General features: G+C 39.0%; 1 protein-coding gene across 4 annotated transcripts in view; it reads right to left on the reverse strand.

Moving 5' to 3' along the window:
• PRMT8 (protein arginine methyltransferase 8) overlaps positions 1-14,426 on the reverse strand; it is a 112,913-nt gene that overhangs the window by 24,581 nt on the left and 73,906 nt on the right. For 3 of the 4 annotated variants that reach the window (XM_073000956.2, XM_073000957.2, XM_073000958.2), the window contains exons 2-4: positions 12,828-13,013; positions 9,752-9,907; positions 5,198-5,261 (exon numbers count right to left, since the gene is read on the reverse strand). In XM_073000956.2, the coding sequence (XP_072857057.1) occupies positions 5,198-5,261; positions 9,752-9,907; positions 12,828-13,013 (406 nt within the window). The remainder of the gene's footprint in view (positions 1-5,197; positions 5,262-9,751; positions 9,908-12,827; positions 13,014-14,426) is intronic. The other variant, XM_073000959.2, reaches the window with a different exon arrangement.

Below are 14,426 nucleotides of genomic sequence, written 5' to 3' on the forward strand. Positions count from 1 at the left end.
CTGATTGTGGAAAGACAAAGGCAGGAAAAGACTTTGAGGAGATTTCTGTACTGTAGTTAACAGTTTACCTCAAGCTGAGACCAAGAGGGCTAGCTTTAGATTCCAAAGCTCTGAGAAAGGGAGCACTGAGGGGATCAAAAGTGGAAGCCAAGGTCTAAAGAAATAGCTGAGGTGGAATTGGGAAAGGCTTATCAGAAAAGAAAAATATTGCTTGAAATATCTGGGTGATGTAGACCAAGAGATACAAAGTAACAGACATAAGGAACAGTGAGGCTGAAGCCCAAGGTACAACGTAGCAATCTTAAGCTGCCAAAAGTTACATACAGTAGTTTAAATCTCTAACACAGAAAAAAAGAGGTCTTTTTAAACAAAGGCTTGTATATTGGAATTGGTGAGAAAGCAGCCTTCCAATTTAATAATAAATCTAAACGATTAAGTATGACTTCCAAGAGAGGGAAGAAGGCAGTTATGGAACTTGCTGAGAGTCAGACGTTACCTCAGGAAGGGGAAATTTCAGATCAAGAGCCCAAGGGAACAGGAGGATGGCTTGGGGAGAGGAAGTAATTTAACCCCCCTAGAGTTTCAAAAATGGAAATTTGAAAAAGAACAAGAATTTCAGTTAAGAAAATTACAGCTAGAGATTCAGGTTCAAAACAGACAGCTGGAAATGAGTGAAAAAGAGATGCAACATCAACTAGAGATGAAAAAACTGGAAATGGCATCTTTAAACAATAACAACAATAACAACAGTAATAGTACAAATGAAGGGATCTCAACAGTAGATCTTAAGAAATTCCCTCAATTTAAAAAAGGAGATTGCCCTGAATCTTTTCTAATTTAGTTTGAGAGAGCCTGCTGGGACTATAGTGTGACAGAACAGGACCATATGCTGATATTAAGGTCTTCAATTAGTGCTGAAATGTCCGAAATTTATGCTAGTATGTCAGAAGACCAAGCTAGAAATTAGGAGAGCTTTAAGAAATTACTTTTCTCAAGATTTGGAATAACCAGCGAAAAATTTAGACAGTTAAGTAAGAAGCCTGATAAGTCATATTCACAATTTGGGGCAAATCTGGTTAGATATTTACAGAAATGGCTGGAGCAATCTCAAGTGCGAACATTAGAGGATATGCAGCACCTCATAGGATTGGAACAATTTTATTCAGCTTTCCCTGCTTAATTAAGGTATTTAGTAAGAGACAAACAACCTAAAACAGTACAACAGACTAGTGAATCTACAGATTTAATATCAGAGATTAGAAATTCTGAAGTAAAATTGGACAGAAACTTTGAAGAAAGAAAAAGAGAACCTAGAGATTTCCACAAAACCAACAAATATACAGATGGAAGCCATTTTAGAGAGAGACCCTCAGAGCAGTGCCAACAAGGTAAAAGCTTTGAAAGGAAGGGAGACAGAACCACTTATAATGAACAAAGAAATTTAAAAACTTGTTTCGGTTGTGGAAAACCAGATCATTTTATTTCAAATTGTGAATTTATTAAAAACAAAGAAATGGGACAACAGAAAACAGGGGAAGTTGTACCTAAAAAGATGTACTGTATATAAAAGCAGGATGGAAGGTCTGAGATAAACCAGAATGGCAGTTTAACTGATGCAGCGAAGCAGGAGCAACTGCCTCCTCTAGCAGAAATAGTCCACTGCTATTACATTAACACTAACAGGGAACTGATGAAGTCATCTGGAGAAAAGATTTATATTAATAATATCAAATATCTAGCATTGAGAGATTCTTGTTCTCAGATAACTACGTATATGCCATACAGATATTATTCCACAGGAAGATATCATTCCAAATGAGAAAATTTCAGTTAAAGGAATTGGGACAGAAGTGATTAAGCCACCAGCAGCTGAAGTACATATAAAGTATTAAGGGTAGGCTGGTAAATTTAAAATAGCTGTTTCAATTCAGATCCATACGACTTGTTTAATTGGTTTAGATTTGATTAATTATATTAAGACTGTTGTGATCACCACACACTCACAGACAGAAAAGATAGAAAATCTTTATGAAAATACTGAGGTTCCTGAAGAAGTTATAAGTGTCAGCCAATCACCTGAACTTATAGGAGGTACAGATATAATAAAGTCTCAGAAAAGGAGTTTTAAACCAGAACACGAAAATGATTTTACTTGGCTACAATCTTGTAATGCAGTTAAAAAAGAACCAGTAAGTTCAGAATCCCAAAAGATTCTTTATAGATAGAAATATCCACAAACAAATGGATATCCCTTTTGAGTACAGAGAGATGTCTGGAGTTGAAAAAGAGGTTTGGAATAAGATGAGATGTGTTAAAGGTGGTTTCATATATATAAGCTTGCAAGATAGCCAGAACACACCCAATACAGTAACTAGAGAACGTGGGGGAGAAAAAAATTTGCTAGAGAGTCCAGAGAAATAAATGGGTAGAAGAAAGCTGTAAAGGTATTAGAAAGCCTAATGAAAGTTTTAACCAGGAGATGAAGGAGAATAATAGCTTAGAGGATTGGTTAAAAGAGTTTCAAGATATCACCCTATTATTCTCTGAAAGTCCTGAGAAAATCTTTGTAAACAAAGATCTTGCAACTAAAGAAAACTCCTTAGTGATAACTCCTGAAAAAGAGGAAAGCTTACATGAGGATCAAGAAACATCATGCTACCCTGAGATGGTGAAACTGAAAACTTTAGAGGGAAGTAAATTGAAGTCAGCAGAAGTAGTATCTAAGGAAAAGATACAGCTAACTGAAAAGGATGATCATTCTGTGTCTGCACCCATAGCTAAAACTAATCAACAAGAAATCCTATCTAAGAAATTTAAGAATAAAGAAATAGAACTAGATAAAGCTGTATCTAAATTTAATCAAGTAGACAAAATGGAAATGCAATGAGTATTAAATAAATTTACTCTAGTCATAGAAAAAATAAAAAAGGATAGAGTGAAAGCTATGATAAGGATAGCAGGCTATACTCAGTGTGGGGAAAGAAATGCCAGATGTATAGCCTCTCCTTTAAAAATTATAAAAGCTAAAAGAAAAGACAAGAAGATCCAGTGGTTGAGCAGATGTAAAGAGACCCTGGAAAAGCTGCAGACTATATTAAAGAAAAGTCAGCGTAGTATCCAGAGAGGTCATTGTATCTAGAGAGGTCATGTCCAGAGACGTCGTATCCAGAGAGGTCATGTCAAGAGACGTCTTCATGTCGTGAGAGGTCCAGAGTTCCAGAGTGTCTTCAACATCATCGCTGTGGCAGGATTCGAACCAGGAGCCATGCAGAGCAAGGTGGACAACAAGAAAGACCGAGCATGTGAGAGACATTTAATTGGCAACTGGAAGGGGTTAATTGACTGGACATTGCAAAGAAAGAAACTTTATGTGAGGTTGCGAACTGTGAAACATAAAATCAACCAACTTGCAAGAGGGACACTAAATCTAAAAGACTTTGCTGATGAAATCCAAAGCAAAAGAGAGACTCAAAATAAGATTGCAGATGTATGGTCTCGAAGACCCAACGGATAACAGAAAGCAATGAGAAGCTGCACAAGAAGACTGGGGGAAAAAACTTATAATAACAAATATTAGAAGTGAAACTGTAATCAAAGGTTCTGGTTATGTTTTGCAATGTAGTAATGTAACATACAACGTAGTGTTAAAATTGATGACAAAATTAAAATGTTATAATTGCATGGAAAAAATGTAAAAGAAATGGAAAAACATATTTTAAAATGTAAGTTATATAGCATAAGAAGTGTTAAATGTGTAATGATATAAGTAAATAAAATGGCGATACTGTACATGTAATGAAAAGTAAAATGAAAAAAAAAGTTTAAAAGAGGTAATAGAGAAAATGTAAAAGTATAAAAGGTATAACTGTTCTATGTTTAAAGAAGGTTTATATATTGAAAAAATTTAATTCTCTCATATGTTGTACATGAGGGTAAATCACTGTAGAGTTCACCCCCATGATACAAACTTTTCCAAGGGGGGAGGAACCACTCCTGTCCATCACAATGGAACCCTGGTTCAGGAGCCAATGGCTGTACAGAAAAGGCGGGACTAGGGATATATAAGAGAATGGATGACAGTTAAAGAGCAGTTAGAGTCTGAGTTGGAGTCAGTTAGGGAAGAGTTAGGGACTGGTGTTAGAGAAAAGGAATTTAGGCAATTAGGACCAGCCTTGTGTTAGTGAAGAGTAATAGAGAGATAGGGAATGAGAAAAGAAATGAATAAACACCTTGATTAAAAATGATTCTATCTAAGCAAACATAAATGTTACCAAAGCACAGTTGATTGAATGAATAAAATAAGACCATCCATGATTTACTTTACATGATTTACTTATAAACACTTAAATAAACATTCTTTTATTTATTAACACTGATTTAAGAGTGATATATGATATATTGAGGAATAAGTCCTCTGGTGGCAGCGGAAAGGGTTGAAAAGTAAATAGCATACCCAAAAGTGAACCTGGGTTGTGGGAAAGAACAAACAGGGGAACTGGGTGTGTGTGACACTGTTGTTCAAAAACATCAATTTGAACAGTTCTAAAGGAAATACTTTATTGCTTCTGGAAGATCATTACTAAAATTATAACCTTGAATTGCTGCCAGATGTTTTAAAGTTCTGAATACAGTGGTGCCTCGCATTATGGCGTTAATTCGTTCCAGCGAAATTGCTGTAGAACGAAAACGTCGTAATGCGAAAATAAAAAGCCCATTGAAACGCATTGAAACCCCTTCAATGTGTTCCAATGGGCTGGAAACTCACCGTCCAGCGAAGATCCTCCATAGGGCGGCCATTTTCAGTGGCTGTCTTGTGAGGAATCTGTCCCAGAAAACAGCGGGGAGCCATTTTATTTACCCACAGCCATTTTGAAACCGCCGATCAGCTGGAGGAAAATCATCATTTTGCGAAGAATCGGTTCCCGAAGCAGGGAACCGATCATCGCAAAGCGAAAAAAAACCATTCAAACCATCATTTTGCGATCGCAAAAAGATCGCAAAAAGATCGTCGGAATACTGTTTTATCGTAATGCGGGGCAATCATAAAGCGAGACACCACTGTATGTGTTCATGAGTGTGTATATCATCAAATCACAGATAATCAAAACCCAAGAAGCATATGTTAGTGATATGCAAATTAAGTAAGGAGAAACTAATCAAAAGCAGTACGTAACCAATTGCCTTAAACATATCTTACTGTGGTCCAAGTGGTTTGCCTTGATAATTTTTTCAGAGTAGTCTGATATACTGGAACATTCAATCTAAAGGAGGCAGGGAGAAAGAGAAAGAAAGAGTGCCTTGCATTAAATATTTCAGAGGCACTGAAGAGAGACACGTCTTTGGATTACAGTGGAATCAATAACACAAGATGAGATGATAGGCATATCGGAATATAGTAAGTAACTAGAGGAAAAGAGTATAATTGCTTACACTGATGTACTGTATGTAGTATATCCATGACTTTGAAGCAGGTTTTCTTTATCTCCAGTTTCTGTTTCCAGTTTAGGATAAATAAGTAGTATGTTGAGTTGTTGAACGTTGATGTCCATGTGTTAACAATCCCAGATAAATTATGTGAATATCAGTACTCACTGATTGATAGAGATTGGAATAGTTACTTTTTTAGACTACAATTACAAAATACTGTACACTATCCAGTATGGCCGGTGGCTAGGTTATTCTATGAGCTATCATACCAAAAAGTAAATGTTTCCATAGTTGATGCTTATATATGGGATCCAAGGATTGGATCATTGACATATACCCAATAAGGGTGTGCTATTCAGTTTTGGAGTTTCCGAGTCCCAGAATTCTCCAAGAATTCCCCAGGCAGAATTCTGGGAGCTCCAGCTCACAGATCCATTTTGATCACCTTGCAATGCTTCTTCCTGCAATGCTTCTTGGATGTGGTAGTCCTTGGGGAGGTACCCTCTATACAGCAAGACTACCACATCCAGGAAGCATTGCACCAATTTCCTGCCAAGGTCATGGGGACTTCTAGACTTGCTGCCCATTGGGCCCTTTATAGGTGTCTCCCAAAGAATAATCACTCCCAGGAAATACTGCAAGTTTCAAAGGGACAATGGTGATTGTGTCATAGGATAATGTTGGCAAGGGGGCATTTTTGGGGCAAGTGAAAGATTATGCTAATACAGCAAGAACATCCCCTTCAAGGGAAGGCCTCTTATTTATCCTCTGAACAATTTAAAAATTATACTTGTCCAGTTTAGTGCTATGTCAGATAGGTGCTGCTTGTTATATCTGTTTAGTGCGGTGTCACTTGCCATTTAAAGAAGAAGAAGAACCAGGGAACGGGGTGTTATTAATGGTGTGGAGCAACCTGTGATTTCACTGAAAATTGTAACTATTTGAACTGTGGTGTGTACTCTTGCTCCCAAAATTGCCTGGGATAATTAAACATTCTTTGTGAACTACAACAGTAGTTTAACTGCCATAGAAACAGTTCTGCCATATTTTGAGGGCCTTGAAGCATCCCTTACCCCCTCACACAAAACACTTTAGATCTCCACCTTGTTTAGATCAACTGGGGAATGCTTAGGTGCATAAGAGTCATTATAACTACATTTATGTTTTTTTTTTTTGCTTTGTTACATGTTCTGAGAACAGCATAGCCAAACGTAGTATGTGAACACCATCGAAAGAGCAGTGACTTTGGGAGTGAGGAGGGCTTTTCATTTTCTGAGAACCCTGTCTTGTTTCAGGTCCAGAGACAATCCTAAGAATTTCAGAAAGTAGTGTGTTTCTTTTGTTACAAAGATGAGTATCCTTGTTGTTACCTTCCATGTTGTGAGAGCATTTGTGGGCTGCTCTAAGTAATAAGAAGGTGGTATTCATTTCTTTCTCCTTAATGGATTTTCCCTGGTGTGTGGGGGGAAATGGAAGAAATTAGGGTAGAATGTGTCTCTGTGTGTTCATAAGTGGAACACAGTCTCATTTGAATGTCCCATAAAAATGAAATTCAGAGTGATGGCATGCTAGAAACCACATTTGGAATTACTTCAAATTTGACTGTGACTTGTGCAGATCACAGGTGTGGGAACTGCATTCCTCAGTTGATCTAAGCAGGTGTAGATCAGAAACATGCCTTAATAACAAAGGCGATATGTCAGTTAGGTCTCACACTGCATTTTGAGAGCATGAAATAGGACGTTTCATTGTTGTCTTATGGTGCTTCCAGATTGCTGATGCTGACAACCAAAATATATTATACTGTATTTGTCTTCCTTAGTACAATTTCTGTGGTTATTTAAAAAAGTCAGAAGAAGCAGAAGCAGCAGCAGAAGGTTATGGAGAACTGGAGGGCTTAAGTGAAAGACCATCTGATATAGAACCCATCCTGCACGATAAAAGCTTTGTCAGGAAGCACTCCCGTTCTGTTATTCAGAATTGTACAACAATAGTGCTGCTTCAGAGTGAAATGGGGAATTAAAATGGGAAGCTTCTCTTTGGGATTACATATTTATCAGCCAGAACTCACAGATTAGGAATGCGGGCCTTTTTATTACAGCTGCACTCAAGGTTCACACTGGAATATGGATAAAGTAATTTTCACTTAGACCTACATTAAGATTCAACTTGGGAGGCTTTAAATGTACACTTGAAAATGTAGTTATTAAACTTGGCAATAAGTATGTGCTTTCAAATGCTTATTGTCTCCTTGTCACAAATTTTCAGTAACAAATGCAGATATAAGAGTGCTGTAGTGTTATGTGTGAAAGGCTCTTCAGATCTGTGGACTTAGATAGAACTTTTATTATATTATGAATGGCCAAAATCCTGTTGCTTAGTTTAGTAAATTGTACTAGAGTAGATCTATTAAATGTGTAGAGATTTAGTGAGTCAACTCCATAAATTCCATTGATTCAAAAGGGTCTACTCCAGAAGAACAAGGGGCAGATGTCTAAAAGCTGTCCATTGTTCTGGCTTTGTGTCCAACTGCCTGGCTCAAGGTAGCCAGCTCAATCATCCCTCCACTTTAAAACTGGTGCTGTCGAATGCCAAGTCTGTATCCAATAAGTCCCAGTTGATCTATGATCTTATCCTGGAGGAGGATGCAGACCTGGCTTGCATAACCGAAACCTGGATGGGCTGCAATGGGGGTAGTCCTCTGTCCTTTGCCTGTCCACCTGGTTATGCTGTACAACACTAGGATAGACCGGGGGTGGGGTGGGGAGTGGCCATTGTTTATAAAAACACTCTGGAGGTTGGTAGGCTTTCTGCCATGGTGACGCCTGGTCTGGAGGCCCTCCACGTGTCGTTCGGGGCCAGGGATGGCAAGGAAATTGCTGGATCTTGCTGGCATACTGTGCTCCACATGATCCAGCAATTTCCTTACCAGAGTTGGTTCACTCCATCTCTGTTGGGTTCTCCAAGGCTACTGGTCTTGGGTGATTTCAACATCCATGCGGAGGCGGAAGTTTCTGGTCTGGCTTTTGGGTTCTTGGAAACCACGGCTTCCTTGGACATGTCCCAACATGTTAATGGCCACACCCACATGGGTGGTCATATGCTTGACTTGGTGTTCTCTTCTGAGCAGAGAGAGTGTGGTCCAATGGTGACTAACCTTGTGTCTGTCCCTTTGTCATGGTCTTTCAAAAGAGTATGAACCAGGGGTGCAAGCCACAAATCTGCAATGGCTCATGGTCTGTGAAGAACACATTACATTCTTCTTCAAGGTATCATCAAGTTACAAGGAGAGGGAAAAACCTGCTTCTTTTAAGTCACCTCACAACAAATTTCTTACTCTGCCCTTACTGGTATCCACTAACCATCTGCCATAAAAAAAAAACACCTGGGGTTGTAATTCTTTGCTCATTTACCTGGGAGCAAGGCCCACTGGAGTCAGTAGGATTTGCTTCTGAGTAAACATGCATCAGATTGCACTGTACATGATATGTGGAGAAAAACATCACCAAGATGAAAAGAGTATCTAACACGTACCCCTTCTAAGCCATGCTGCCAGTTTACAAGGGGGGAAAATGCCTGTTCAATTTCTTTGTTTGATTTCTGCATCTGGGAAACTTGCCAAAATGTTAAATGTTGTAAAAGCCAGAAATACTGTTTATTTCAAGATTTACTGATTTCAAGACCTTTTTTTTAAAAAAAGAAAATCGATGTTGTTTTAAAGAATAAGAAGTCACTTGCAGCGTTTACACTTAACACATTTGGCTGAAGTGAGGGCATGTCTATGCCATGGCACTAGCTTGTTGCACTTGCTTCTGGTGGCCCATATGTCATACTGCTGCTACACAGCCTGAAGCATGTGTGATGGGTGGGGCTCCAGTACACCTTTTTAATGGTCTACATAGGCTCTGCCAACTGAAGGAAGCAGAGCAACTGGGGCCCTGAAGCAAAGGGATAAGTGGGGGAGCATTAGGAATTCAGGTTGACTCAGCCTTCCATCCTTCCGAGGTCGGTAAAATGAGTACCCAGCTTGCTGGGGGGGCAATGTGTAGCCTTTATAATTAAAATTGTAAACCGCCCGGAGAGTGCTTGTAGCGCTATGGGGCGGTATATAAATCCAATAAATAAATAAATAAATAAATAAATTCAACAGAGGTATCTCTCACATCTGCTTCCTGGCATGGGCACTTAGTTTCCCTCCACTGGACCTCATTCACTTTCCTCTGCCAGACACACAGATTTTGGAAATCCAGAGTTGGCAGCCTTACTTCATTGTGAAAATGTAGATGTAAAAATTGTAAAGATTGACAGGAAATACTCTTCTTACCCCATATACTTTCTTGGCTCCTGCCTTTGCTGCAAACATGGAGAGGATACCTGTGCCGCTTCCAACATCCAACACAATCTTATCCTTAAACACGTGTTTATTATGATACATGGAGTTCCTGTATGTTAATGTGCGCACCTCATCCTTCAACATTTCCTGTGCCAGAAAAACGTGTCACATATTTACTAAAATATGCAGTATTCATCTCATTTAGAGGTAAAATGCATACTTCAGCTGGTAAAATAATTGCTGGGAATTCATATATAGCACACTGTATATGACTGTTTAGGTTTTCCAGGACTCTTCTTCTGGCTGGATATTGCAGAGGTTAAGGTTTGGAAATTATCCTAGTTGGGTGCTGAAGCCACAAGATCTGTAGTTAGTTTACACTAAATTTCTTAAAGACTGCAAACAAGAAGGATCAACCACAGTGACATAAAGGCATCAGGTTTCACCTCCAGGAATATAAACCCAGTTTCTATAGACCAAGACTTGCTGGTCACTTATTGAACTTCAGTTGCCTTCAGTTGAAGCACAAGCTGCTCCTATCTAGCTGGGAGCAGAAGCACCAAGCAACATGCCAATCCTCATCAGAAAAGCTGGAAGTAAAGTTTAGGAGCCATACAGAGCAAATAATTGGAAATAAATTGAAATATTACAGAAATGCCATAAACATCCAGTCATTTATTCTTACAAGGAATCAAAATCTGACATGTTGCAAATCCTAGAACTCTTCTCTGCTTATAACAGTAATTAAAACAAAAAAAATTATCAAAGTACTTTTCTTTTGTATTCACAAAGGCTTTCACAGCCAGGATCTAATGTTTGTTATGGCTTTTTCGGGCTCTTTGGCCAGGTCCTGAAGGTTGTTCTTCCTAACATTTTGCCAGTCTCTGTGGCCGGCATCTTCAGAGGACAGCAGTAGCACTCTGTGCTCTGGTGCAGTTTGTTTGGGAGTTGAGTATTTATAGCTGTGGGATTAGCTTTTGTCGTTTTTAGGAGATGAGTGATTATGGTGATCAATGTGTTTTTGTTTGAGTGCTGGTTGGGGTGTATTGTTGTGATAAGGAGGAGAGATTATCTGTCACTGTGATTAATAGGTGTCATTAGCTGGTCTTTTGTGTGTAGTGATCACCGGTCCTTGTGACTGGGTAGAGTTCGTTGACCTTTTGCAGGCTGTATTTTTCAGTGCTGGAAGCCAAGTTTTGTTGAGTTTTAAACTTCCTTTTTTGCTGGTGTTTGTGGATTTCAATGGCTTTCCTGTGCAGTCTAACATAATGATTGCTGGTGTTGTCCAGTATTTCAGTATTTTGAAATAGAATTTCATGTCCAGCTTGTTTTAGGGCATGTTCAGCTACTGCCAATTTTTCCGGTTGCTTTAGTCTGCAGTGTCTCTCATGTTCTTTGATTCTGGTGTGGATGTTGTGTTTTGTGGTTTGAATATATACCTGGCCACAACTGCAAAGTATCTGGTATACTCCTGCAGTGGTGAGGGGGACCCTTCTGTCCTTTGCTGACCATAACATTTGTTGTATTTTTGTGGTGGGTCTGAATACTGTTTGTAGGGTTTTTTTTTCAAAAGTTTCCCCATGCGGTCCGTGACCCCTTTGATGTATGGCAGAAATACCTTATTTGTGGGTGGCTGTTTTTCCTCTTCAGTTTGGTGTTGTTTTCTTGTTTTGATGGCTCTTTTGATTTCATTCTTGGAATAGCCATTTGCCTGTAGGGCCCAATTCAGGTGGTTGAGTTCAGTGCTGAGAAACTGAGCTTCACAGTTCCAATTTGCCCGGTCTACCAGTGTTTTGATTATGCCTCTTTTCTGTCGTGGGTGGTAGTTGGAGTTTTTGTGTAGAGCAATATTCTGAAAGGATTGCTCTATGCCATCCAGTACACACAAACACGTAAAACAGAAATAGGTTCTGGGGTCTGGGGAAGTGGATTTGTCCATGAAATCTCCTATTAAAATGCAGTAGTTAGTCTGGTGTTCAGTTTGGTGTTGCTTTCTTCATCTGATGGCTCTTGTGATTTCATTTTGTGATTCCCCATGTGGATTCTGAAGATGCCGGCCACAGAGACTGGTGAAACATTAGGAAGAACAACCTTCAGAACACGACCAAAGAGCCCAAAAAAACCACAACAACCATACTTTTCTTTACTTTGCTTTTTCATAATCTCATAATAGTGCTGATCATATATGGGCTTTTTCTTATCTTCATTTCAAAGTTATATCAAGCCTTTAATTCTTGGAAGAGATATAACACTAAATATGTTGAGGGTTCTATTGTATTACAACAGAAACACAGGTTGTGAAAATTTATTCTAAGATTCTGGATTAATGGAGATAATAGAAACAGTTAACACACCAGTATAATTACACTGACTTTCCTAATGCTATCTGGTGAGATAGAGCAAACTATTCCCTTCTTAATATTATGTCCATTTCATTAATGCAGGCTAGAAATGGGCAACAGGCAACTTTATTCCATGGGCATTACTACAGCCTCCCAGACAATAAGCCTTGGATTCCTTCTTAATACACGTAGACCATCTGAATTTTAAACTGGTTTTCATAAGCCATGAGAATTCCTTTCAGGCCAAGGATTTGCTCTTTATAAAGCACTATTACAGTTTGCCACTAAAAATTAGCAGTGTGCTTTATTGCCAAATTTTGGTGGAGTAGTGGTGCAGCTCACAGTGAGTTGTAGGGGTTGAAATGGTATGTGTGTTGGCAGGATTTTGTTTTTCATGGAAACACAAGGTCATTTCTAAGATCTAATTCAACATTATAAACTTTATAATTCTCATATATACACATGTTTTTACACATCTTACTTAGCATAGTAAATTGCAACCAGAGTAGGCCCATTGAGTCAGTAGAGATTTGGTGAGTCAGCTCCTTCATAAGTTCCACTGTTTTGGGGGCCTACAGTAGATATTATTTACTATGCTAAACAACAGGATTTCAGCCTATATATCATATCACTCTGTGACATTGATATATCACATTCTTGTGTATACCAGGTTGTTCATGTTGCAAAAATATTTTACAAAACTATTTACTCTTTTAACTGATTACCTCATGAATTCCGAAGTGAGCATATGAATCAAAATAATAATCCCTTGACGTCATCTCATCTGGATTCAAGAATTTTGCCATCTTTCCCCGGCCTGGGCAGCTTGATTGCAAAGGAACATGAATGATGGACTGAACAGGCTTTGGCATGGCAATAGGCTGAAGAGGTTGGGGAGGGCTGCTGCAAACCTAAAAAGGTATAAAAGCCATTTTTAGTGAAGCTGATAATCACAACATGGGGGGGGGGGAGAAGGAAGCTTATTCAACATTCGGAAACTTCTACAAGGAGCATTTCAAAACACTGGCCCTGACTTCCGCACCCTTCGCACCCATAGTCTGGTTCTGATATGTGGATGACACCTTTGCAATTTGGAGCCACGGTGAGGAAAAATTGGAAGAATTTCTGAACCATCTCAACAGCATCCACCCAAATATACAATTCACCATGGAAAAAGAAATAGAGGGCCAACTCCTGTTCTTAGATGTCATGGTCGTACACAAAACTGACTTGTGCTGGGACACAAGGTCTACAGAAAACCCACCCACACAGACTGGTACCTACACAAAAACTCCAATCACCACCCACAGCAAAAAAGAGGCATAATCAAAACACTGGTAGACCGTGCAAATCGGAACTGTGAAGCTCAGTTTCTCAGCACTGAACTCAAGCATCTGAATTGGGCCCTATAGGCAGATGGTTACTCCAAAAATGACAGAAACAAAGCGTCTGAAAGTTGGAAATTAAAAACAGCACAGACTAGAAAGAAAAAAAATCTCCTTAGGAGTATGAAGGCGTGGTGAAGGAAAAACAATTTGTTAAGGGGAAACTAGGAATTAAAGTCTTTTTTGGTAAAGAAGGATGTTTTCAATATTTCTGTCCAGAAAAAGTTATTAAGCAGAATGTGTACACCAGGAAACCAGTTTATGGTGTTTCAAAAATCCTGAACCCAGAATTAAACTGCTCACTCAATGGAGAAACTAGCAGGCAGGTTGTTATGGAGACAGGAATGTCAGAATCAAATGAGGCTGGATCAAGTCAGGAGATACAACATTGTTTCTATTAGAGATAGGAGTATTCGTATTCATGTATGAATATGAATATCCCTGCACAGGTGGAAATAACGAGGGTCTGGTCCCATGTGGCCAGACTGTCAACTCACGATTTCGCCACTGACGTGAACTCGTCAGACCTTCCTATCGTGCTGTTATCCGCAGTCGATTAACCAGTCCTGGAAGGAGGCGGGATGACAAGCCTCTCTGCTAGGTCAGAGAGTGGCTAATCCACTGAGGATAACAGCATGATAGGAAGCCTCTGTGGAGCTGCTGGCAGTGGTCAAATTGTGAGTGGACCTTATTATTTCCACCTCTGTGGGGATATTTGTATTTGTATACAAATACAAATACCCCATCTCTATTATTATAAATACATAGTAGAACAATATAGAGAGAGAGTTCAAATTCAACACAAAGTTGTGTGAGGTGTAAGAGATATGTGTTTGCAATTGTGTGTGTGTCACCCTGATGTGATACCTAAGGAAAATATTACCTCACAAAATTGTCCTGTACCTGTAGCCAATGTACATATCCAATATAAGAACTGGG

The sequence above is a fragment of the Pogona vitticeps genome, chromosome 5, assembly GCF_051106095.1.
Source record: "Pogona vitticeps strain Pit_001003342236 chromosome 5, PviZW2.1, whole genome shotgun sequence".
In the NCBI taxonomy this organism is placed as follows: Eukaryota; Metazoa; Chordata; class Lepidosauria; order Squamata; family Agamidae; genus Pogona; species Pogona vitticeps.